This window comes from Capsicum annuum, chromosome 12, assembly GCF_002878395.1.
Source record: "Capsicum annuum cultivar UCD-10X-F1 chromosome 12, UCD10Xv1.1, whole genome shotgun sequence".
Classification (NCBI taxonomy): Eukaryota; Viridiplantae; Streptophyta; class Magnoliopsida; order Solanales; family Solanaceae; genus Capsicum; species Capsicum annuum.
This window is the reverse complement of record NC_061122.1, coordinates 223,646,886-223,674,729: the sequence shown is the minus strand read 5'-3', so window position 1 is coordinate 223,674,729 and position 27,844 is coordinate 223,646,886. Positions and strand designations below refer to the sequence as shown.

Genomic DNA, 27,844 nt, shown 5'->3' with positions numbered 1-27,844 from the left:
CGCCCGACACTCATCTACCACCTGTAGACTAATAAATTGAATACTACTTTGTTTTCAAATATCACTTTTTTTAATAACCATGATGTCCGGGCCAGCTTTGCACATCTCAACTAATTCCATGAGATATATGTCACTTTCCACCCGCAACAGGTATCAGATAACTCTGTCCACAAAGGGTAGGACAGATAAGAAAAGATGACCTAGTGTTTTTGTCTCTTCTACCATGTAACCCTTGGATGCATAAATATCACATTGTTACGTTTAACAACTTAATATATGCAAAACTATAACAATATGATCTGCGATCTGCAGGCAACACAGAAAATTCAAAGAGTGTGGCAACACAGAATATAACTGTGATTAATGTTTTGACTCTTTGAATTTTCTAGGTTGCTCAGATCTTTCGAGAATAAATAATTTATAGAGAATTCGATACACACCTGAAAACAATTTAAAAGATCTGAGTAGCATAATCAGACGCGGAGCTGGGTTCAAGTTTGAAGTACTACTCGGAGCAGCAATGCATGCCTGTTCCTTCCAAAATGTCGTTTTACTTGTGTCGAATCCTTTATAGAATGAAATACTTTTGGAGAATTTAAAAAACATTAATTTTGAAGGTTTCCAATTCAATTTTTCCTTAGACCCTATATTGTGTTAAAAAAGGATCATTAAATACGTGTCCACTAACAAATTGAATTCATAAATTTTAAATTCTAGTTCAGGCTCAACGAGCAACCTAACTAGGAATATCATTATTTTAGGATCATATATGTCAAATTAGGCTGGAGGGTCTATCTCAACCTCAAAAGTTGGATCAAAGTATAAAGGATTGCCTAGCTTTATAAGGCGTTCAGAGATTTCGTTTCTCATCGACATATTACATTTCTCTTCAATACGCCGCTCATGTTCAAACCTTTCCCCGAACAGAAGCATGCACATTTATGGATTCGTTGGTTGGGGGTGGGGAGGTTACTTATTTCCACCCCTCAATTGGTCTGGATCGAGATATTTTCGTTCCCTTAACAAGTTTTTGCATGTACTATATCTATTTTCAGAAGGGAAAAGACATCATTTCCACCCTATACTATACAAGAAAAGTCTAAGCCACACCTAAATTATATAAGTGACCTATTACACACCTTAACTATATAAAAGTGATATTATTACCTCCCCGCGACCCCAATTCTAAGGCGCGTGTGTTATACTTATTTTAGGAGCGTCCAACCTATTAAATAACAAAAGTAAACGACTAAACATTAAGGAAAAATGCATCGTTTCCATCTCAAACTATAGTCGAACAGTCAAATCCACACCTAAACTATATAAGTGACCTATTACACATCTTAACTATAAAAAAAGTGATACTTTTTACTGACGTGGTGCTGACATGGCAGCGCGTGTAAAACACTACACCACATGCAAGTGGTGGTAGCCTGACAGGGTGTAAATAGTTTCACTTTTTTATACTTTAGGTGTGTAATAGGTCACTAGAATAGTTTAGGTGTGACTTCAACTTTTCAAGTATAATTTGGGGTGGAAACGATGCCTTCTCCCATTTTAAAAGTGATCTTTAATTTTTGCCCATCAAATAGGTGGTGTTTAACTTTTATCCCTACTGCTTATTTAATGTGAATTTGTTTTCTATAGAACCCATAAGTATGACTTGATTTTGGCTAGACAAACCATTTTAAAGAATGTTTACCTTGAGGCAAAAGTTTCATTCTATTTAACTCTAAAGTCAAATGTACATCGCTAGGGGTCGTTTGGTTGGGAACAAGTTATTACTATGGTATTAATAATTTCGAGATTAACTAATACTTCTATAATTTGTTTGACCAAGCTTATAAAATCAACGTATTTTGAGAAGTGAATTTTTCAAAAGTGATTTTCAAAAAAGTACTTCTAGTGCAAAGCAGTTTGTGTTTGACCAATAAATTTTAAAAAAAACTTTTGAGTAGCATTTAATGTTTGTCCAAATTTTTAAAAGTGTTTTAAAGTGTATTTTTTCTCATAAGTGCTTTTGGGGAGAAACTACATTTTTTTAGTTTATCAAAAACAACTTCTACTATTCTTCAGAAGCACTTATTTTCTTCCAAAAGTTTGGCCAAACGTCTCAAATTTTGAAAATAAGCATTTTTGAGAAAAAAATAAGCACGTTTGGAGAAAAATAAACTTGACCAAACAGGGCACTAATCAAAAATAAAATAAAATAATCCTAAATATTTTATCCCAAAATTATTCTACTTGTACTTCACACCAAACCACCTTATAGTATTAAAAAGAAAGACTCCTTAAGGTCAAAAATTAAAAATAGACCCAAATAGGGGCTTTGTCAGGGTTTTAGCCCCGAAGCTGTTATTTTTGTTTTTTCATTTACAATTTTGGAGAAAAAGTTATTACTATTTTTATTTTTATAGATTTGGAAATCCTGATGCTTCACCGTCCGATGCCGGCGATCCTCCCGCCAACAGTTTGTCGCTGGAATAGCCTATTAATTTTGCAGCCAAATGCAACAAATTGACAATTTTGGTAAAACTCTCTAACTTCTTAATGTTTATTCATATTCATATTGGTTTTTGGGCTAGCTTTTCCACACGTTGAGTAAATATCCATCAAGGCTAGGACAAATGGATATTTAGTTGTCATAACACTTGCTTCAAAAGTAGTTGATCATCTATTTTTGTTGGAGCTATCTTGCACAATTCCACGGGATGCCTTCTTCCTCCCACCAACAATATATAACTTTGTTCACCAAGGATATGAAAGATGGAATATTTATTTGTCACAATACTTTATTTCAGAAGTAGCTGATATTCTTTTGTTCGGGCTAGCTTGCGCGCACCTCGGCTTATTCCACAGAATACTTGTTACCTCCCGCCAACAACATGTAGCAAGATAACTTGTCGATCAAGGCTAGGATAGATGAACAGAAATCACCTAGTCTTTTTTTTGGTGTCTGTTGGAATTTGAATATGAGACGTCATACTTCTCATTAACCACTAGGTCGTACCCTTGGAAGGTGCAAAGTAATTAATCATTTTTGATCTGTTAGCAGTTGGGAGTATTATAATTTTATAATGCTAAAGAAAGTCGCGCTTTGGATCGATTGATCTGCATCAGACTCAAGGGTGAATCTAGAGGTGAGTGCACCACTAAAGAAAGGAGGAAAAAAACATAGATTGGGAATTGATCCATCATCCTTGTACCTCTAGTAAGTAACTTAGCTTTCAACCTAGTGCAAAACGAAGTCCTTTTGTAATATAGTGAGAGCTGAAATCAGGAATTCACTAATGGAGTTAGAGAAATCAGTAGCTGCACAGGGGAAGTACAGAGATTGTCTGGGTGTTCCAGCTCAATAGATGGAACATAAGAAGATAGAGTAGAATTTCAGTAGTAACTTTGTAGTATATTCAATTGATGATTGAATCTATAATGATACCATGCCTTTTATAGAAATGAGAGAGAATCTAATTTGCTAACTGCTTCTAGCTAATTCAACAACCAATAACTAATTGCTGATATGGCAAGCTAACTAACTTGACCAGCTGATTCATTTTCGTTTAACATGTAGGTGCGAGAAGTTAATATTAGATCAATTCTAGATAGTATATACATACAATCTAGTTTTACGGAAAGACCACGGGATCATATGCTCTATAACTTACCTACTAAATTCACTCCGATCAAAATGACTTCACAAGGGGGGATTTACCAACATACTCAAATGGGTCGTTTGGTACGCAGGATAAGGTGAAATGTCCCATAATGAAGTTTGGTACTAATTTTATACCATGTTTGATTAATGGTAAATTTATCTCAAAACTAATTATACCATCAATCAGACATGGTATAATCTAATACCAAACTTAGTCTTTGGATATCACACCTTATTCCATCCAACATGAGATTAATTTATGCCACCTCCCTTATAAGATAAATTAGTCCAGGTATTAATCCCGGGATGATTTAGTCTACGTACCAAACGATTCCTTTGTGCTGCTCTGGTATTTTTATTGATGACCTTAAATAATCACAATGTTTATGAGTGCTAATGTATAAGGATTTGAAGTTACATTTTTGTATACTGTTCATTGCATGTCTCTTCTTTTGTGTTTTGACTTTATCTTCTTTTTTGCCCCACCTTTAGGCAAATAATAAAGAAGGAACTACTATTGCTGAATTCACTATTTACCCTTATGCTGTAAATATTTTGTCTCCTGAAGATGTAAAAAGTCGTTTGGATAGAGTTTAAAAAGTTACTTTTATAGCTCTGGATATTATTTTTTTGGGGGGAGGGGGGATTGTAACTTCTAGTTAGAAAGTTCATATGTTGTAAATATTTTGTCTCCAGAAGATGTAAAAAGTCGTTCGGATAGAGTTTAAAAAGTTACTTTTATAGCTTTGGATATTATTTTTTTCGCGGGAGGGGGAGATTGTAACTTCTAGTTAGAAAGTTCATATGAGTTCCCTTTGTTAGAAATAACTTCTCTCTTTTAAAGATATTTAATATGGCCCATATATTAGGTATAAATTATTTACCTTGTCTCCGACAGTCTTATCAAAGGCAAAAAGCACAAAAAAGTTCTAAAGTCCGTTGGTGCTTTAAGTGCAAAGTGTAAATAAAGCGTGGACTTTAATGGAAAAAGACAATCATGGAAGAAAACTACAAATATATGTGTAGTCTAAAACTAATTATTATAATAAGGAATAATAAATATATGAATAAAGATATTGAAAAACAATTACTTACAAAGTGTTGCTTCTTCAGGATTACTCTAATTGACCAGTAAAAGTAGTCTTAGAGCCTTGATAATAGCGCTCGTTAAGCGACAGGAAACACTCAACATATTTTGTGCCGCTTCATGTTATGCAAATATATCCAAAAAATTCCCTTGGATGGAATAAAATGTGTTATTTAAGTCCTTAGGGCAACCGCATTTTACGAAAAAGCCCCTAGGTTTAAAGTTTAGGCCTGAGCGTCTCTAGCCTACCTATATAAATGCTTGTAACTTCATCAGTTTGGCACGCCTCTTTGGATAGCCGCCTGTAAACTGAAAGACATTCCCTTACGCTTAAAGAATTACGGTGGCACCTTTTATGATGTCATTTTTGAAAGAAAGAAATGCTCGCGGTTTTGAAGGTAAGCAAAATTGACGGATTCCCTGATAGTCTAGATAGGATCAATGTAGATTTCTTTTGCGCATTCAAAATCTTGACTTATTTGTATTTATGGTGTCTCTCTAACTTAGTACTGATTATGTATGTTACAATTTTTTTTTTTAAAAAAACAACTATAGCAGAAGGTATGTTCCTATTTAATGTTCCACTGTGACGGCTCTGTGTATGTAGACGAACTTCAATATCCTTTTATCAATTATTGTCAATTTCATAAGAGTTCCCCTTTTAAATTTATTGCCTTAAGAGTGGCACAATAGATTCCTCGTTCTCAAATTTATATTAGAAATTTCTGCGCTCTTAAATTAATTGATCTAACATTTTCATGAGTGCTTGTGGATCATATGTAATAGAAGATGAATGCTGATTTTTCGATTCTTTTCTTTGATTTTATTTCCTTTTTTTGTGTGGGTGGGTGGGCGGGGAGATTGAATTCATGTGTCACTTGACCTGTATAACAAATTTTCCCATTCCACCATCATCACTAGGACTTCTCAGTGTCATTTTCTCATTGCAGGAACACCAAAATCCGGATCCACATCACATATTATCACTGTGAAAACCGGAGAGGTTACCCCTTTATCCTTTGTATTTCCTTTGAATGCTATATAGATAATATTTTCTCCGAATTGAAGAACATTTAATTTCTTATGGAACTTAAAAATAGCCAACACTTTTATGTCTTGAACTACAACTATTCCCTATTAGTTTTGCTGTCAGTAATTCAGAATGTTTGGTAGAAGTTGACTTGGTTGGCAATCGTGGACAATATCTTAGGAAAAGAGTTGTGAAAAGAGAATATCTATTATGCACCTGCTCTAAAATGATGGCCAAAAATTTATTTTATTACTGATTGCAAGTCACTTTAGTAACAAGGTTTATATTACTGACATAAAGAATAGATTGTGAAAACGTGGTTTTAAAAGGAATTTCTTCAAATATGGCATTCCTAGTAAACGAGCATAACTTTAAGTCAATATGACTAGCATAATCTTAGAAAAGATTTTATAATTTGATGTTTAAAGAAACTCCATAAAAATTTTATTGAGTTTCAAATCCTAAAAGTTCTTCCCTCCCCCCCAAAAAATCCTAACAGTTACCCTTGACCGAATATACTCCAAATCAGTGTCATTAATGGTCATTTCATGCTTAAAGGGATGGAATGATATGATACATGATGATTAATTGGATTCATTGTTAATGTAGCTTCATAGGTTAATTTGGAAACTTACAAAGTTATGATCTTAGTGTTAATTGGATTCATTTTATATTTGATATCGATTTGTCTAAATGGAAGTTGCTTCGCAAATTGACATTATTGTTCTTTCTTTCTTGTTCTTTTAAGTAATTATCTTAGTGGATGATTCAGCAACATGATAAAGACGTGTTTGGTTTATATGTCGTTCTCCTACACAAATATAGTATGTGGTTTTGGTTTAGGGATGATTATTTTTGGTGACTACTTAAAAGTATCTACTCTTCCCTCTAAATTTTGGTTATGGAAGGAAAGTAAACTAGCTTTGTACTTTTGCAGGAGGGTTATAAAAATCAGTCATGAGTAACATACTTTTTCACTTATCTTTCGCTCTCAGTTATTTTCTAACCAAACAAGGGCAGTGCCCTTTAACCCTCTTTTTCTCGTTCAGTAACCATGAAACCCCTTCTTTTAGCTCCCAACCAAATATAGCGGTAACTCTTTGGTGATGCAGATATATGGATGTGATTAATCTTTTGACTCTTAGAATTTTCTGTGTTGCCTGTAAATTGCAGATCATATTGTTATAGTTTTGCAGATATTAAGTTAAACATAAGAATGTGATATTTATGCATCCAAGGGTGTGGCCTAATTAATGGTCAATGAAATGAGTTGAGGAACCATAAGGTTACAGGTTCATATCGCAGCTGAGACAAAAACATTAGGTGATCTTTTCCCATGTGTCCTAGCCTTTGTGGACAGAGTTATATGATACATACCTGTTGTATACCTGTTGTGGGTGGGAGGTGACATGTATCTTATGGAATTAGTTGAGGTGTGCAAAGCTAACCCGGACACCATGGGTATAAAAGAAATATTTGAAAACAAAGCAGTATTTAAAGTTGATAAAGTGTCGTTGAACATTGAAGTTATATTCGGACATGCATTTAGCTTGAAATAAAGTTGAAACTTTGTGAATGGAAAAGTTTTAATTTGGAAAACTGGTCAAAACAACTTTTTCAAACTTGAAACACATCATCAAATTCCCTTTTTTTTTTTTCAAAAAACCAGTCCAATGCATAACCAAACGAAAAAAAGAATGTGAAAAAAAAATTCCTTGGACAAATGGCTCCTTAATTCGCAGGTCATTATATTTTGTATAACTAATCCTTATTATCTGATTTTTCAGGACGTGGCAACAAATATAAAGTCATTTACTCAGAATTGTTCAGGGCTTGTTTGTATCCTGTCAGCGACTGGTGCATTATCAAATGTGTCTCTAAGGCGAGTTGGCGTGCCCGGAGGAGCTGCGACCTATGAGGTTTACGTCTGAACATAGCTTACGTCTGAACATAGCTTACTTGTTTTAACATTTCATGTTCCATGTTACATTTTTGATGAAGTAATAAGAAATTGCATTGCTGGCATCAAGAAGATGCAGAATAGTACAAAAGTTAGAGAAAGACAAAAGTACATTAGCTCAAAAACAAAAGGCTACACTAGTACCAGGGAGCTAACAAAGTTCAGAAAGTTCTCAAGGGAATCTATGGGTGAAAGGTTATGCCAACTATATAGATACAAAAGACACCTAGCGTTAAGGGAGTGATTTGGAGTTGACTGTCAGACCTTACGCACCAACAAATACAAGAAGGTATCATCTTCCAGATTGGCTTGATGGCCTTACCAACTCTCCAATTGCACCAACACTCAAAGGCCTCTTTGGTGCTATGTGGCATTACCCATTTAATATCAAATATAGACAGAAACATACTCCATAAGCCAGCAGCAACTTTACAATGTAAAAATAGATGATTGTTGGACTCAATGTTCTGATGGCACATGTAACATCTGTTGGCAATTTGAAATTTCCTTTTCTTAAGGTTATCTTGAGTAAGGCAAGCTTCATGACGAGCTGTCCAGCTGAAGCATATGATCTTTGGTGGGAGCTTTGTCTTCCATATCAACTTCTATGGCCAGTTATCAAGCACTCTATTAGGAGCAAATGAGATTACATAGCTTGCTTTCACCGAGTATTTACCATCCTTGTCACTATCCCACCTTAACTTGTCTGCTTCCTGGACATTTATCACCTGGCCTTCTAGCCTAGAGAACAAGTTGACCACTTCTTCGATTTCCCAATCCTGTAGGTTCCTTCTGAAAAGTACATTCCAGGTGTTGTCTTCCCTATTCTGAGAGATGGAAAAATTTGGTGCACGGGCAATTTGAAACAGCCTAGGGAATTCCTCCATCAGAATGATATTGTCCAGCCACCTATCCTTCCAAAACCTGATATGTATACCATTACCTGCTACCAATCGAGTGTTTTGAAAGAACTTATCTTTAAGCTTGCATATACTCTTCCATAGGCCTACACCATGAGGGGAGTTGGACAGCTTGGAGCACCAATGGTTTTCGACTCCATGTTTTGCCTTGATTACTTTCTTCCATAGAGCTTGATCCACCTGAGTATACCTCCATATTCATTTCATGAGTAAGCATTTGTTGTGAAGTGCTAAATCTTTTATGCCCAATCCTCCCATTTGTTTTGGCCTTACCACTTTAATCCACTTCACCAGGTGAAACTTGTGATCCTTATTGTTACCATCCCATAAGAAATCCCTCCTGATCCTATCAAGCTGCTTCAATATCTTGCTAGGTATGGGAAATAGAGTCATGTAGTAAGTTGGAATATTGTCTAACACGCTATTAATTAGTGTCAATCTCCCACCCATTGAAAGATATTGCATCTGCCAAGATGCCAACTTTTTCTCGAACTTCTCAATCACCCCATCCCAAATAGATGTAGATCCAAATGCGGCACCCAGGGGTTGTCCAAGATAAGTGGTTGGGAGGGAATCAATGTTACAACCAAGTATTCCTGCAAGCCCTTCTAGGTCTGAAATCTTATTAACAGGGAATATAACACTTTTTAACATGTTTATATGAAGGCCCGAAAGTGATTCAAAAATGAGCAGTATTAGATTTAGTTAAAGAACTTGAGGCCTATTTGCTCCACAGAAAACAAGGGTGTCATCAGCATACAGTAAGTGTGAGACATTAACAGTGTTCCTTGTGGCAACATTAAAACCATCTAGCCATTGCAGCTGCTTGGCCTTATCCAACATATTACTAAGGCCCTCTATGGCTAAGATAAAAAGAAAAGGAGAGAGGGGATCTCCCTGCCTAAGCCCCTTTTGTGGTGAGAAGAAACCAACTGGACTTCCATTCACTAGAACTGAATACTTCACTGTGGTGATGCTGAACTTGATCCATTTAATCCACCTTTCTCCAAAACCCATTTGTCTCAAAATGGAGAAGAGGTATGACCAATTGAGTTGGTCAAAAGCTTTTTCTATGTCTAGTTTGCATAGGATGCCCGGTTCCTTACTTTTTATTCTCCAATCTAGAACTTCATTTGCAATTAGAGCCGCATCTGTGATTTGCCTGTCCGTGATGAATTATGAGGTTTACGTCTGAACAAATAATTATGAGGTTTACGTCTGAACATAGCTTACTTGTTTTAACATTTCATGTTCCATGTTACATAATTCAGCTAATTATAATTTTTTAATTCTTTTGTCCAAATAATTAATGTCCCTTTCTATATTATTCCTGCATTACTTTTATCTTTTTTTTTTTTTAAATCTGTAGATCTATTAGCACCTTTTCTTCACTAAAGCTTACATATCAATTGCGGCTTTGCAGCTTGCGCCTTTTTTTTTGGATGAAGTAATTTTATATTAATTGGCATCAAGAAGTTGAAAACAGTACAAAGAAAATGAGGGAAAGCTCCTACATACAAAAACCTACTGATAGAAGATTGATCCATTTCCCTAAATGAGCAAAAAGTATGGCTGTTAAGCCAAAGATAAGGAGCTAATGAAATCTACAAGAGGAATAATATCATTTACAAGGGTTAAATTGCTTCAGCTGAAAAGAAACATCAAAGTTCAAATACTTAAACTTCAGTAGAGTTGGGGGTTGAAATCCCATCAAAACATCTATGATTTGGTTCCATCCAGATTCTCCAAAAAATGCATGCTGGTATCATCTGCCAGATCCTCTTGATGGTTCTGTCTATTAGAATATGAGTAGGAATAAGAATAGTATCTAAAATCCTACTTGGAAAAGGATTATAATGTAATGTCTATAAATAGGGTCTAGATGTAATTATGTAAATACACAATTTTCAATAGTATTTTTTTTTTGTAAAGTTGGTCCTAACTCAACCTCAAAAGCTAACTCATGAGGGGAGGATTGCCCAAGTTCATATAAGGAGACCAATTACCCATTCATTTTCTGATGCGGGATACTTAACACTCCCCCGCACGCTCAGACCTTGTTAATTGGTGTGTGGATAATATAATATAGGGGCCTAACATCGGTGAACAAAGATTTAGGATGGGTTTGGCTTTGATACCATGTAAAGAATGGATCTTAGGCCTAATTCAACCCAAAAGCTAGCTCAAGAGGGGAGGATTGCCCAAGTCCATATAAGGAGACCAATTACCCATTCATTTTCCAATGTGGGATACTTAACACTGTCAACTACCCAAAGTTTTCAGCTTTTGATAGTTTCCTTAATATTCCGTGGCACTGCCCAATTAACCCCCAGAAATTGATAAGAACATGTTCCGCAAATCCGATGCAACTGAGCAATGCAGAAGTAAATGGTTGACTGTTTCTGAGCTATGTTGGCACATAATGCACCTACTTGCTAGTTGAAACTTTCTTCTGCAAAGGATGTCTTGAGTTAGGATTGCTTCCTTGATGTCTGTCCATGTAAAACACGTGATTTTATTGGGGAGTTTAGTTCTCCAAATCAGCTTCCAAGGCCAGTCTCCAGGCACTTCATTTTGAGCACACAATTTACTATAACCTTGCCTTAACTGAGGAAGACCCCTTCCTTGAACTAACCCATCTTAGCTTGTCATTGGCCTGGGGATTTATTGTGCAATCTTCTAAAATTCTTTACAGATCAAAAATCTCCTCTAGTTCCCAATCCTGCAAATTCCTTTGAAAGAGGAGGTCCATGAAGCTCTGGCTCTATTTTGTGCTACTGTGAAGTTTGGGTTCACAGTTAGTCGGTATAGGTTTGGGTGAGAGATCTTCAAGGGTTGGTCGAGAAGCCATTTGTCATTCCAAAAACTCACTAAATTTTCATTTCCAACTGAAAACGAGACATCAAGAAAGAAATCATCGTTGAGCTTGCTTATGTGTTTCCAGGGTTCAACACGGTGGGTGCTGTGTTTGTGCTGATGCTCTAATGATTTTTTTCCACATACTTTGCAGTCACCACCCTTTTCCAAAGGCTAGTTGTTTCTTGACCATATCTCCACCACTATTTCATAAGCAAGCTACTATTGTGTTCGGATAAGTCTTTGATTCCCAAACCCCCTACTTATTTTGGTTTGATAACCTTTGACCAGTCCACCAAATGAAATTTATAATCTTCACCGTTGCCTTTCCATAGGAATGTTTTCCTTACTTTATCAAGATGCTTCCGGACCTTAGATGGCATAGGAAAGAGAGACATGATGTAGGTAGGTAACTGTCGAGAACACTGTTGATTAAAACCAACCTACCACCCATGGAGATGTGCTGATGTGGCAACACAAGTGAAAAACATATTATAGTTTTAAAATTTGGTAATTCTTTTTGTTCAAAATTAATTTTTCTGATAGCCAAAAATATGTGCTATTTGAAAAGTTTTTTCCTTTCTAGAACTTTTCTAGTTAGTGTTTGGCCAACCAATTTCTTTTTTTTTTTTTTTTGGTAAAAATGTATATTTATATGACATTTTAGATTATACTGGAATATTATTTTATGGGGATAATTTCATTAATGGTTACTCAACTTTTATTTTTTTTATTTTTCAAGATATTACATTTTCTTAATTAAGAAAGAGTCGTTTGTCACAAAGAAAGGGATCTCTGATTCACTATTTACAAGTTATACGTATTTGGTTGACCATAAAACTAAGGCGTGAAACAAAAATATCTGACAAGTTTAAAAGTTAATATACTCTTAAGAATATATGTGTCGTTTTCTCGTCAGCACAATTATTATTTTGATTATCCTGGGCATAACCACGATAAATGAATAAGACGGCAAAATGTGATCCTCCTCAAAAGTATAAGAAGCATGAATGACATATAATACTATGCATGTTATAATATAGTATACAAGTTTATCTATTATCATGAATTTATGTAAAGTTTATGGGTATCCTGTTTTGTTTGTTCCGCCCATTTAATTCATATCCGTATGTTTCTTTTTTGCATGAAGACCATTGGACCCGATTAATCTAGATTAGCACCGCATAAGCCCATTAAAGAAGAAGCACGCCTCATACTCAAGACCTTTGGTTAAGGGTAGAAGATCCTGCCACAACTCTTGATAGTGGGATGATTATATATTTGGTGTCCAGTACCTGCTTTGGGCCCCGATTAATCTTAGATTAAAGCCTCGTAATCCCATTAAAGGGGAAACGCTCCTTGCGATGAATTTTTTCTTAAGTCAATATGGCTTGTACTCAAGACTTCTAGTCAAAGGTGGAGCCGTGGAGGGATCCCATCTTTCCTGCCATATAATAATTCTTAATGAAAATAATATGCATTTTCCAGAAAACTATTTTTTTTTTGAATCTCATAACATTACTTCTATATATCCACAGGTATACTACCACTAAAGGTGTAGTCCCCCTTAAAAAATATTACAACTTACATTTTGTCGTTTACATCTGTGCTCACAAAAAGTCTACAACATCAAAAATATTTGAGCTAATAGTTTTTGCTCACATCAAAAATAAAAAAGACCTAAACAATTCATTTTGAAAGACTATAAACTGCTCTGCATCCCTCAAAGCTCCTCTTGTTTCTTTCGGTCCAAATTGTCCACCAAATGTAAGCCGGGACAATCTTCCATCTCTTTTCCTTCCTGTTCACATTGCCATCTATATTCCAGCATCTTAACACCTCTCCTATGCTTCCAAGTTTCGCCCACCTGATCCCTTTCATGCTAATGAACATCCTCCACAACTGGTTTGTCCATTTACAATGCAAAAAAAGATGGTTGATTGTCTCCACTTGTTCCCCACAAAGAAAACACCTAGAGGCTAGTTGATGACCCCTTTTGCTCAAATTTTTGTGTGTTAGGACTGCCTCTTTGGCCAAAATCCAAATAAAACAATTGATTTTGTAGGGTATTTTCGGTTTCCATATCATCTTCCACGGCCAATTTCTTTCCTTCGCCCCTGTTGTATTCAATTCCTTGTATGCAGAGTTGATAGAGAAATGTCCTCTCTTGTCTTTGTCCCATTCCAGTCTATCTTCTCCTCCATTCAAGTTGTTGATTCCAACTACTGAGTTGTAGAAATATGCAATTTTTTCCATTTCCCAGTCATTCAAATGTCTCCTTGGGAATAAATTCCATCCTTGTCTATATCACTTCATGGCAACAGTGGCTTGTTGTTGCTGACACAAGATGTAAAGTTTTGGATGTTTTTGCTTCAAGGTTTAATGCCTATCCATTTGTAATGCAAAAGGAAGTTTTCTGCCTATTTCCTATCTTTACCCTAATCATACTTTGCATTAATTGCCATAGATTCCTGATAGCTCTCCAGATTAAGCAACCATAAGGTGTTGTGACAATCTTTGTCATCCAATTATCTTCCTTACCATACTTTGATATGATGGCTTCTTTCCACAACATTCCTTCTTCAATAGCAAACTTCCACAACCATTTCATCATCAGGCTTTGATTCTGCTTTTTCATATTCTGGATGCTTAAACCACCTTCTTTCTTGTTTACTAGCAACTCCTCCCACTTGACTAGATGGTACTTCTTTTTATCTTCATTTCCTTGCCAAAGGAAGTTCCTTCTCAGAGTATCTATTCTCTTGCTAACATTAACAGGCATCGGAAAGATGGACATCAAATAAGAAGGCAAAGTGTCCAAATAATTTTTTTTTTGTGCATTTTCCCACTACCCCATTCCAAATCCAGGCCGACTTACTTTTAGCTCCCAAAGGCATTCCAAGATAAGTAGTTGGAAGCTCTCCTAATCTATTTGCAAGAGTTTCTATCTCAGTTACTATGTTGATAGGATAGATGAAGCTCTTCCCCCAGTTTATATGTAATCCAGAGAGTGCTTCAAATATGATGAATATGATCCTCAAAATCAGAACCCGTGCCTCATCTACATCACAAAAAATCAAGGTGTCATCTGCATACTGTAAATGTGTTGCGTCAAACATATTTGCTTCTCCCAATTGGAAGCCTCTGATCCACCTCTTTTCCTTTGCTTTATTCAATAAATAGCTCATGCCCTCCATTGCGAATATGAACAGACATGGAGACAAGGGATCACCCTGTCTCAAACCTCTCTGAGACGAGAAAAATCCATTTGGTTCTCTGTTAATTAGCACTGAAAATTTGACTGTACTGATACAATGTTTTATCCATTTGATCCACCTCGCACCAAAACCCATCTTTACCAATAGTTGTAGTAGGAAGTTCCAATTTAAGTGATCATAGGCCTTCTGAATGTTGAGTTTACACATAATTCCAGTTTTGTTGCTGCAAGGTCAGGAGTCAACACACTCGTTTGCAATTAATACCGCATCCATTATTTGCCTTCCTTTGATGAAAGCCATTTGTTGTTGTCTGTCGAACAAGCCACGGATCACCTTTAATCTTTCTGCCAATAGTTTTGCAATGATCTTGTACACTTACCCATCAAGCTTATAGGTTTGTAATCATTTAGCTCCTCTGCCCCAACTTTCTTTGGAATCAAAGCAAAAAATGTAGCATTCATACTTTTTTCAAAGAAACCTTTCTCATGGAAATTTTGTACTGTTGCTACCAAATCTACTTTGATTATCTTCCAACATGTTTGAAAAACTCCATAGAATATCCATCCGGCGCATGCTTTAATGCTTTCCAGAATCTCTTGGGGTTCAAATGGTTCCATCAATAATAAATTGTCCTCGGTTCTGACTCTGGGACAATTCTCCATTTCTAACTGTGGCCTAATTTCTTCTCCAGCTTTTTTGTCACTGCATTCCATACTTCAGCAGCCTTGTATTTTGCTCCTAGAGGTAAACCTAAATAGGTTATAGAGAAGGAGCCTATACCACAACCCATATTCCAGCCAATTCATCCATGTTTGCGACCTTATTAACAGGAAAGATAACACTTTTTGACATATTGATATGCGACCTGAGATAACTTCAAAGAGGAGCAATGTGAGTTAAAGATATTGCATTTGTAGTTTCTCGGCCCCACAAAAAACAGGGTACCATCAACCTAGAGTAGATGTGAGACTGAGACTGAGTTGTCACTGCCTTGCTTTTTCAAGCATCTTGCTTTGGCCTTCCGTGGCTACAATAAACAAAAAAGAGGGCATGGGATCACCTTGTCTAATCCCTTTCGGTGGTGAGAAAAAGTCAATTGGCGATTTGTTAACAGGAATAGAATATTTCATAGCGGTGAGGCTGAATTTGATCCGTTTGATCCATCTATCCCCAAACTCCATTTCCTTTAGCATCGACAGTAGGTAGGCCCAACTAACTTGATCAAAAGCTTTCTCAACATCAAGCTTGCTAAGTATACCAGAAATACCACTTTTTAGCCTCTCGTCAAGCAATTCACTGGCCACCAGTGCTGCATCTGTTATTTGTCTATCTTTGAGGAAAGCATTTTGCTCCCCCAAGACCAACTTCCACTTACAGATTTAATCCTTTCCGCTAGGAGCTTGACTACTATTTTGTAGACACTGCCAATGAGACTTATAGGCCTGGAGTCTTTGAGTTCTACTGCTCTTTTCTTCTTAGGGACTAGAGCAATAAAGGAGGCATTACTAGATTTGACCATGTAGTAGTGCTGGTGAAAGTGATTAAGAATTCATGATTTCTGATTTAGTAAAAGCCCAGGTCTTTTGATAAAAAGCCATTGCGTAGCCGTCCAGGCCTGAGCTTTTATCAGGGGCACGTGAGCTTATTGCAGCCAGTACTTCTTTGACACCTCAGTAGATTGTGGTGCTTTTCTATGCTTTTCACCTTTGACTCCTCTGCTTGTATTGTAAGATTTTACACGGCTCTTGTTTAGTTCATATTAATTACAAGGGCATCTCACTTAGATGTGAAGGAAAAATTGCCTCTTTTCATCATTTTACTTGAGAGATATGTTTGTTACTATTACTTATAAAATTTATATGCAGTTCGTATGGATTTTAATCTTATTATTTGATTTCAACTTCATTTTGTGCCCGGAGTTACTAGTTGATTGTCTCTTCTAGAATTCAGAGATCTTCTGATCAAAATCTGCTCCTCTGCATCACTCTTTTAGGATTGTCTATCCTTGTATTATTGTATTGTTTGAGTGCTTTTCTGACCTGTTCCTTCTGTAGGGACTGTTTGACATTTTGTCTCTATCTGGTTCATTTCTGCCATCTGAAATTGGCGGTCCACAAGGTGGAGTTAGTGTATTATTAGCTGGACGTGATGGAAGAGTTTTAGGTGGTGCCGTGGCGGGTGTTCTAATTTCTGCATCACCGGTCCAGGTTTGCCTTCTCTTAAGTTTCAAAGATCAATTTATGTAGCATTTATTCTCATCTTTAGTCATAGTGATTTAGTATGACTAAAGGTTTGGATATTTTGTTTGTCAAGTAAGTCTAAACAGGAAGATCAGAATCAGTATTATCCGTTTTTCCTGGATTTAGTGTTAACGGGTAGTTAGTTAAGCTGGTCTAGGTATCTATTTGAGTCGAGGAATCTGTTGATTTTTTCTGGCTTTACAAATGCACGCAGCACGCAGATGAATACATTCAAAATCTTTCTTTTTTCCTTGATAACAAAGGTGAAAGGCTGGGCTCTTATGCTCAAACTAGTATTTGTTTATCTAGGTTGCATGTGTGACACAGGGCACTAATTAATGGCTTATGTTCCAGGTTATTGTAAGTACTATCACTCCACCTGCTACTCCGTTGAATCCCAATCTTGGTAGTGCGACAAGGGGCAACAGCCCACCATCACGTGGCACGTATAGTGGGTTGTCCAGTTTGCTACCCAGTCACCCTAAATCAAAGCGGTCCATCAGGCACGAAGTATAACGTGGAAGGAAACTCAAAGCTTGCCGTGGGAATGAGTTTTTTCCGCTCTTTCTGACAGATTGACTCCTCGTCGACTATTCACGAGGAAGACTCCTGAGGGGATTGTTGTACTTACAATTTACATTGTTGTAATTCTAGTTTTGCAAACAAGGACCATAGGCCTTTTTTCTTTTTACCTAAGCGTTTAAAAAGAACTGGTTAGAATGCCAATTTTGCTGATGCTTTGCATTTTGTCTTGTTAATTTAGCTTTTTGTGTTTTTTAAATCTTTGGACATGTTTGGACTTGCTTGTTCTACATAAGCTCCTCGACATAATACATAAGCGGACACTTAAACTTGGTGGCAATTGGCACGCAAGCATTCCAACTTTGAGTGCGTATATCTAGGCACCTCAATTCGTCTCAACTGTATGTCACGCCACCATTGGTAGTCCATGCGATAGTGGGGACAAGTTTAGAGTGTTCATTTGTCTGTTGAGATCAAATTAAGATGTCTAGATTACATTCTCAAAGTGGGAATGACCAAGTTTGAATATTTGTTTATGTATTATGCCCAACTCTTTTAACTCAAATATCACATGACATGCTTAAACACTAGGCATCTTGATAAGTTACACACAATCTTAGTTTCCTCTCCATTTTTTTCGTTTGTGTAAGTCAAAGCTAAGACACATACAATAATAAAGTAGAGTATATGAATATCGAAAGGACAATTGAATTGGAAAGAAATAAAATTTCTTAGCATTACTAGCTTACGCTATTACCCGAGTGGCATGGTATACATGGAGTTCAGACGGGATGGTAACGTGTTAGCTACAACACTGCAGGAGTGGTCGATATGTACAATGCCTAGTATCCATCATTTACGGGGATCAAATCCATTGGAAAGTGTTTAACATAAATATGACAATAAGAAGTGGCAACACAAATTAAAGTGTGTGAAATATAAAGACGAGTCAAAGTAGATTGTCCCCAACAAATTAGATGAGCACATTATATTGGTACTTATTAAAAAAGACAACAAAATGCTTTAATAACAAATAAAATGACATTCAACAAATAGAAAACAATGGGATGAAGTGGAGGAAAAAAAGGGGAAAAGAGTACATTGTTCTGGTTAGACGTGACAGGTATATGTGGATTCAGTTGAGGTGCACGAAAGCTGGTCTAAACACCACGGTTATCCAAAAAAAAAAAAAAGCACATTGTTTTTTTACTTATTTTTGATTGGGAAAGAAGCCATTTTGTTGATTCCACAAAGGCCTTGGGCCTTGCCGGTGTTTCTTTTCATCCTAATGAAGCCCTTCTCACCCCATTTGGGCCCCCAAGAGTTCTTGACAATGATATAGTCCATTCCCTTTGTGGATCCATATCCAACTGCTGCCACTCCATGATCTAATGTAGTTCCACAATGCCCATCAAACACACCCTACACCCATATTCAATCGCTTAAATTAAAAATAGTCGATTGATTTGTACTATGTGCATAGCTGAGTATTACAAGTGTATAACTATTCATATCGATTAGAAAAAGTAAACAGTTATCTGACCAGCTATGGCTATTTGTTAAAAGATCCTTTCAAAGTTTTCATAGTATATTCATCCAGTGTTTACAAGCATTCTTAAGAGTTCTATTTAATTTATAACTAAAAGGTATATGTTTTGGTACAATGAGAGTCATTTTCTTGAAAATCACTCATTCACTGAAAAATATATTCCGGCATTTAATTGAAGAGTGATTTGAAGCTAAGAGTTAGATATAGTTATAAAGGACAATGACTTCCGGCCAAAAGTGAGGGAAGTGGTTTTTCCTCTTTTAGTGGATAATGTTTACCCCCAAAAGTATTTTCTTTCGATCAAACACCAGAAAATGACTTAATTTTCGATAAAAAAGTAATTCTGTCATGTCAAACACACCCTAAGAGGAGTTATTTGGGGGTTGGGGGGGGGGGGGGGGGGGGGGGGGGGGCGTAGAGAGTTTACCCCTTTGTAGAATTGGAAATCTCTGCCAGAAGCCTCAATTGCTACACTCAAAGGTTGGTTAGCAAGAGCTTTCAAGAGACTTTGTTCATCATTGGCAGGCACATCATGGTATCCATCTATTGTCACCACTTCACTTTCATCCTGAAAAACATCACATTCAGTTTAAGCTATTCACTAATATTCTCACAAACTAGGTTGCTCGGATCCTCTGAAATGCTACTATCTATATCGAATTCTTCAAAAATAAATAACTTTTGGAGAATCTAACACACATCTAAAAACATTGTAAAGGATCTGAGTAACGTAACTAGATGTGAATCCAGAATTGAACTTCATGAGTTCAAGTTTGGAAAAATCATAGATCCTCCAAAAATGTCGTTCTACTATGTCAGCATATCCTTTCTAAAAGAAATATTTTTGGAGGATCCAACATATTGACGTTATCTTTGAAGGATTCGAGCAATCAGAAGCAAAGCCATAGTATTAGGTACGAATTCAATCAAACTCATTAATAACTTTTACCTTGGATCCTATAGTTTGTATATATTTGAGAATTCATAAAACATGTTCAATAACAAATTAAACTCATAAACTTAAAATTCTGACTCCGACTCTACGATCAAAATAGCTAGAAATACCATTATTTTAGAACTATATATATGGTTAGATAATTGACTTTACTCTCTTTTCATCACAAGTTCCTTCTTCCATGAGGTAAGGATAATCATCCTCTTTATGAAGACCACCTTGTGAGACAATAAATTGAAAAGCATAATCCATAAGGCCACCATTGCAACCACTATTATATTGTGTGTCGCAATCAATTAACTCTTGTTCAGACAAAGATGTCAAATTCCCTGTCTTTATTTGATTTATTCCCTCTACTGCTGCTACCGTCGAAAATGCCCAACAACTACCTGCGAAACTCACATAATTTCTTCGATGAGAGCATGACACGTGGCTTTTTAAAGCTGATCAAATGAATTCTTAAATATAGCTCTAAAGTATGAGTGTAATGATATATTTGTTAAATGACTATAGCATAGGGAAAATATAGCTTATTTCGATAATAAAGAAGCAAATAAGATCGTTTTCGGATTTCTAACTATGAAAATAAGGATTAATAAGTGCTTTTATTATTTAGATAAACTGATTTGATAGGGAAAAAAAAAAGGTGTCGATCGATAAACATTTTTTTCTATGTTGCTTTGACCCTATAAAAAAAAATATAAATAACATAAATACCAATCCTTTTGGAAGTAATTACACTCTCTCCCACTTTTTTAATTACTTTACTCTCTCTCCCTATTAATATACATAACATAGTCGACATATACATAACATTCTGTATATATGTTGGGATTTTTGTAATATTTTTAGGAAGTTGGGACTTTTTGTAATATTAGAAACATAAGTTGTGTATTTGCGTAATTTTTAGTAAAAATATTACCCTCCAAAAGATGCATTGGTTTTGGAGGATCCATTCAAACCTGACGATATTTTTGAAAAATTCGACTAATATATCTTTTAACATCTATGAATTTGTGAATAAAGTATTATTTGAAGTGTTTGGTAAAAAGGTGTCTGAATAAATATTTTTTCTGTTAAAATAATTGAAATGCCCTTAACACTAAAAATGAACCCCCAACTTTACCAATGAAGAAAATGACATGACATCTATGAATTTGTAAATAAAGTATTATTTGAAGTGTTTGATAAGTGTCTGAATAAATAAAAGTATTATTTGAAGTGTTTGGTAAAAAAGTGTCTGAATAAATGCTTTTTCTGTTAAAATGATTAAAATGTCCTTAACACTAAAATGAGCCCTCAACTTACCAATGACGAAAATGATATCAAATCTATGAATTTGTAAATAAAGTATTATTTGAAGTGTTTGGTAAAACAATGTCTCAATAAACGTTTTTTTTGTTAAAATAACTGAAATACCCTTAAAACTAAAAATAAGCCCCCAACTTACCAATGGTGGAAATGACATCAAATCTATGAAATTGTAAATAAAGTCTTACTTGAAGTGTTTGGTAAAAAAGTGCCGAATAAATGCTTTTTCATTTAAAATGACTGAAATGTCCTTAACGCTAAAAATGAACCCCAACTTACCACATGAACCTTGGTTCTTGACATCAGTCACTGCACCTTTTTTTCTCCAATCAACAGACTTAGGCAAATCCACAAAATCTCTATAAGTAAATTCTTGTGTAGACTCATCATTTGATCTTTTTTCACTTTGAACTTTGAGTCCTAAGTACATTTTCTTGAATTCATCATGACTCAAATCAGCAAATTCATTCAAACCAAGCCAATAGTTACTAATAAGTTTGTTCCTTTCATCAATGTGTTTCAAATTATCTCTAAAAATCTCAAACCTATGCAATTTCTCTTCAATGCTCTTGTATATCTTGCTATGTTTATCCATCCACGTCTCGAAGAGATTGATGATATTATCGATGTTGTTCAAGTCATCGGGGGAATATCCCACGATGGAGAAGTCGCATGCAACAACAAATGTTGTACGCGACATGAGAGATAGTAATAATATGGGGTAAAAAACAAGAAATGAGAACTTGGAAATATTAGAGAATGAATAATTAGCCATCTTGTATTTATTAATTGAGAGATCTTGTGATGAATGAAGAAATGTAGGAAAATATGTGAGTTTATATATGGGTAAAATTCTTGATAATTTTGCTTTAAAGCAAAGACTTGTGCAATATATTAATTGTATATACTTAGTAGAATATATATGGAGCAGCAGTAGGAGACTTGAAGCATGCCTTTTTTGTCTTTGGATTAAAGATTCAACTTCTCATTAAACATGTAATTTATACTATAATTTTCGTAAAACTTATATAAATTTCAACATGTTTATACCTAATTATTTCGTATCCCTATTTTGCTAAATTACAAATAATTTCTTACTTTGCAATTTTTTGATACATAATTTTTAAGTTGAGACAAATAATTTTAAACTTAAAAATATAATAGTTAATTACTTCATTTTTGCTCGGGTACATAATTAGCATCCGGATACATAATTTTAATTACTAAGAGACATCCATTTCTGAAACTATTTGGTCAAGAATCGAGAGACATAATACATTAACTAGATCAAAGGGAGATGTATCCGAAAATTTATGGATGTATTTGGTTTTTTTTTTTTTTTTTTTAAAAAAAAAGATTTAGGTAATTAATAAAAAGAGTAAAGATTTTATGTAGTTTAGTAAAGATAGATTGTGGTGTTATGTAATTTTTCATTAGTACAAATGAACGATGTGGACTGAATTATGTTAGAGCAGGTCAAAATGATGTGTTAATAAACGACTTATTAATCTTGTTCAAAAGTTACTTGAGCTGAGATCAACTAAAGAATGGTTGATATCCCAATCCATAACTTTTACCAAATTTTAATTAATTTGTTTGTTTTCTTATAATTTGTTAATTACCAAAAAACACTAATAAACAGATTTCTTCTTCTATATTGCTAGCTACAATATAACATGTAAACAAAAATGCAAATCATGAAATTATTTGCTATAAGAATAGTACTTGAACGTGAATTAAGAATGGTTGCAAGAAAGATGAAGATTTTATCAATGCGAAAAGTGTAATTACAGATGTTTTTTTTCCAGATAAGCATTCAGTATCTCCAAATTATGGCGAAAGTTGCTACGATACATTCCAATTTCACAGGATTCTATTATCCTTGAACTCAATTTTCACATATTTTTGTCACCCTTTTGTGCTGACGTGTCACCTTTATTACCTAAAATGGAGCCCACATCAAAGGTGTCACGTTAGCTAAAAATGATATAAAAAATACGCTAAAATTTAGTTTGGAAGTAATAGGACCCCATGAAGTTAGAGTATGTCATGACAATTTGGTCATAGTTCATGAATACTAGATGCTCTAATTTTTTTTTTTTTTTTAAATTATTTATAAATGCCAGCTATATCATATCAAAAATCTTAATGTTTCAAGAAAGAATAATTAGCTTTATGTAGAAATGTAACAAAAGAATACATTCTTAGTAAACAATTATTTAGTTTTTGTTAAAATTTAAATGAGATCATGTTTATCCTCATGAATTGAAAATCTCTCAATTTACTTTCCCCAGAGTTAGAAACTTAGAGCTCGTTTGGTACAAGAATAACTGATTATAAGATTAATTTTATTCCTTATTTGATTGGAATAACTAATTCTGAGATAAATTGTTTCCAATCAAACGACCCTTAGAGTAGTAACAAGATCAGTTTAAAGCAAATTCTATTGATATTCATTGTTATCTTCTTGATCATTACATTTATTTTTAAGAACTCTATTTGTACACAAAACTTCACTAATGATTAACATGAATTAAGAAAAAAACAATGACTTAGTTGTTAGACTTGTAAACTCTCAAGAATCTCTTGCTTTACAACCCCATAAAATTCCCACTACATCAACCTTCATTTCTCATCTAACTAAGAGTGCAAAAGAAATTCTTCTTTATTACTATTAACAATAAGGAAGTGAACTAGTGAGTTATCTAATTTATTAATGTTGCTAAAGAAGTTGAATTAGATTGGTGGTATCGGTCGGTCTTGATATTATCCTCATCCATGGTTCCATCCATGTTCATGGCCATTTGTTCATTTATTCATTTACCATATCTATTGACAATTTTCGTTACAAGTTCACATGTTACGTACACGACCTTTCATGCATTCACCATGTCCGTCTCCACCTAAAAGAATGAAAAAGAATTAACAATAATTTTCTACTTGTCAACTTATGTTTAGCAAGTGAGTTACCTAATTAATTCTAATATTGCTAACTACGACGTCTCAGTAAAATAAGTGGCCTAAAAACCAAACTTTAATAAGACATTTTAAATATATACATATACAAACAAAAAAAAAATATTATAATAATTTAAGTTGTCTTTTTTTTTTTTTTTTGGCATATTAGTCATTTTTTATGTATATTTTTAAACCAACACATAACCTAATTCTAATTAATAAGATGTTAGCTATTTGTTTTCAATACATTAAATGGGATGTTGTTGATAGAACTTTATTTATTAATATAAAGTTTGGATTGTTTAATTTAAAATTCTAAATTATTCCTAATAATAATTAGATAACTTTTTCTGTACTAATCAGATAACTTTTTCTTTCTTTTTTCTTTTGAATAGTTTTTTAAACATATTTCAAAATCTTTATTATTATTTCAAGTGAAGTTAAAATCATAAAATCTACTATTAAGATTTTCGAGGCCTCAAAATTATGGGGGCCTAAAGCAAATGCTTTAATAGCTTTACTCTTAAGCCACCCCGTTGTTATTTTTCAGTGTTTTCGGGTACACAGAAACAGTAATTTGACAGAATAACTTCAACATCAGTTCAAGTATAAAACAAAAACACTATGAAGTACAACAACACGCTCAACACAAGATCAAAGTGATCTGTCTTAGAAGTATGTTTTTCAAAAAATAAGATGAAACAGAAATGGCCAAGTCCTTCGAATTCACGAAGTGTCCTTAAGGAAATAATTCCCCTCAAGTACCCAAGGTTGCAAAATTTTTCCTTCCAGGATAAAATGGCCGAACAAACCAACTATACCGGTACCTCAAACAATTGGAATCTCTTCAAACTCACTCAACGATTTGATGATCACACAAAATATTTTTGAAGACAAGAAGTGTTTTTATATCAGAAAATTTTCCGTGTCTAAACTTGTGGATGAAAGACGGTTTACATAGCCATCAGGTGCCCCTTCTGAAAGGAGGCAATGGTTCACTTAAAAGGTGTAAACTTTCTGAAAAAATTATGTTTGTTCGTTCAAAGAGTGTTCTTTTCCGAACAGTCACAACTATCCCAACGGGCATACCATTTTATGAATCAGTGTGTCATTTCATTGAAGGGTTGCATCCCTTCCGAAGCATTATTTTGCTTCTGTACTGTATTTTGAAACAGTGTTTCTGTCACTGCATGCATGCATATTAATGAATGATCAAAAAACACAAAAAAATTTCTGTTTCTGTTGCATTTTCCCTTTAATATTAAATTTCTGTTAAATAAATTTTGTTGAAAAGATAGATCTCATCGATCGATCATTTGCCAAATCCAAATCCAAAACCGAGCCGAGCAAGGGACGACGACGATGGCGTGATGCACCTCTTATTTCTTGCCTCACTTACCAAGTGGAATAAGTGTTTTTTAATAAAAATACTTGAAAGTCACATTCTCTCACCAATGTGAGAGAATTAGTAGACTTTCCTTTTATAGTACACTTTCCATAATAGTGTTTTCTCAAATTTTCCCTCCACTTGGTTCCCTCCATTTTCCATTCACACTTTCATACATATTGAACCCAACAATCCCCCACATGAATGGGGAATGACTACTTTTTCGTAAAATTTCACGAGCAAGTATGTGATCACTAAGCAAAGACTGATTGCATCTGGATAAGTGGGTTTCCCTTTGAACTTTTCGCAGTGAACATGCATCGGATGTACTCTTCAAGCAGTAGATTTGATATCTTTGACCCGTCGAGCTTTAATGTACACCTAGACAACACATGTCACACAACCAGCCTTTTACCGTTTATGGTTCTCACGGTTTTGTTCGTTTCAGCCATGAACATGTCCCGATTTCATGAGAGCTTAGAGAACATGCCTTTACTGACATTCTCCTTGAAGTGGCTTCGACTTCGCCCTCACATAGGCGATTTCTAGACGTTCAGTCCTATAGATTAAACTATTTGGTCAAATCTGCCAAATTTAGATAATCATTAAAAGACTTTTCACCTTAAGTCTTATCCTTGTTTACTAAACACTGTCTACATCATGAGAATGAGTTGCGTATATTGATAATGTTGAACCTGTCAGACACAACTTTGTTTGATCTCCTTGAACCTAACTCTTGGGATCTAGTGTCTTTAATGTAGATGCACTTATCACATTCATTTATCTTGAACCCGTTTGCCAACATAGTTTGGTCGAACTTTGCATGCCATTATTTAGGTGCTTGTCTTAGTCCATACACCGACTTAAAAAGTTTACACATCTTATTTTCTTTTTCTGGAACCACAACCGGGTTGTCCCATATAGATTTATTCCTCTAATTCTCCATTCAGGAATGCTATTTTTACATCCATTTGATGGATTTCAAGACCATATACCACCACTAAGGCAATTAACATTCGAATTGACGTTATTCTTATTACTGGTGAGTATGTATCAAAGTAATCAAGACCTTCTTTCTGTTTGAAGCCTTTTACTACAAGTTTTTCCTTGTATTTGTCAATAGTACCATCCGCTTTTATTTTTCTTTTGAAAATCCATTTAGAACTTAAATGTTTATTTTTTGGAGGAAGATCAACCAACTCCCATGATGGTTGCTTAAGATTGAATCAATATCACTATTGGCTGCCTCTTTCCAAAAGGATAAGTCTGACGACGACATCCCTTCTTTAAGAGTTTGAAGCTCATTTTCTAAGAGAAATGTTATAAAAGCTAATCCAAACGAAGTTGACGTTCTTTGACGTGTACTATATCTTGGATTTTCATCATTATGTACATTCTCACTTGGTTCGTCTCGAGGTCGTTTAGACCCCCCACTAGACTGTTCATGTCTAGTTTTATACAGATAAATATTTTCAAAGAATTCAGCATTATCTAATTCAATTACCATATTTTCATCGATATCCGGATGTTCAAATTTATGAACCAAAAACTAATATGCTTTGCTACTTTTATAATATCCTATGAATACGCAGTCCACTGTCTTAGGTCCTATCTTTACCCTTTTTAGTATGGGTACTTTGAGAGGTCGTCGCCGCAGATGAGGGCGGATTCCAATTTGCTTCATTATCTTCTTCTTCGTCAGCTCCTTTCCATTTTTCATATGAAATTAATTGTGTCTTACTATGGGAAACTCTATTAAGTATTCGGTTGGTTATGAGGATAGCCCCCCCCATAAGTTTTACGGTAAACTTGTACTTATAAGTAAGACATTCATCATTTTCTTCAAAGTTCGTTTTTTTCTTTCCGCAATTTCATTAGATTGAGGTGAATATGGGGCCGTAGTTTGATGGACAATTCCATTCTCTACACATATTTCGGCGAAGGGAGATTCATATTCTTCGCCCCTATCACTTCTTATAGTTTTGATCTTTTTCTCTAACTGATTTTCAACTTCAGTTTTGTATTGCCTAAATGCATCTATTGCTTCATCCTTACTATTTAGCAAGTAGACATAACAATATCTAGTGCAATCGTCAATAAAAGTTATGAAATACTTTTTCCCACCACGTGATGGTGTTGACTTCATATCACAAATATAAGCGTGTATTAAGTCTAAGGGATTGAAATTCCTTTCAA

General features: G+C 34.9%; 2 protein-coding genes across 3 annotated transcripts; one reads left to right on the top strand and one right to left on the bottom strand.

Annotated features, from left to right (window-relative positions):
* Nucleotides 1-2,303: 2,303 nt before the first annotated feature.
* LOC107851062 (AT-hook motif nuclear-localized protein 2) lies at nt 2,304-17,744 on the top strand. Its single transcript, XM_016695958.2, has 5 exons — nt 2,304-2,529; nt 5,693-5,745; nt 7,560-7,691; nt 16,781-16,933; nt 17,321-17,744. The coding sequence occupies exons 1-5, from the start codon at nt 2,508-2,510 to the stop codon at nt 17,480-17,482; spliced, it is 522 nt and encodes a 173-aa protein (XP_016551444.2). The 5' UTR covers nt 2,304-2,507; the 3' UTR covers nt 17,483-17,744.
* A 703-nt stretch (nt 17,745-18,447) lies between these two features.
* Nucleotides 18,448-22,112, bottom strand: LOC107851745 (cysteine protease XCP1). 2 transcript variants are annotated; one of them, XM_016696829.2, is made up of 4 exons: nt 21,583-22,112; nt 20,146-20,381; nt 19,465-19,605; nt 18,448-18,910 (listed from the first exon to the last, which is right to left on the bottom strand). In XM_016696829.2, exons 1-4 carry the CDS (start codon nt 22,076-22,078, stop codon nt 18,695-18,697), a joined length of 1,089 nt encoding a protein of 362 aa, XP_016552315.1. In that variant the 5' UTR covers nt 22,079-22,112; the 3' UTR covers nt 18,448-18,694. The 2 variants fall into 2 exon arrangements, with proteins under 2 accessions (XP_016552315.1, XP_047257166.1); XM_047401210.1 differs by lacking the exon at nt 18,448-18,910 and adding an exon at nt 19,040-19,399 and having other exon boundaries at nt 21,583-22,105.
* Nucleotides 22,113-27,844: the final 5,732 nt, after the last annotated feature.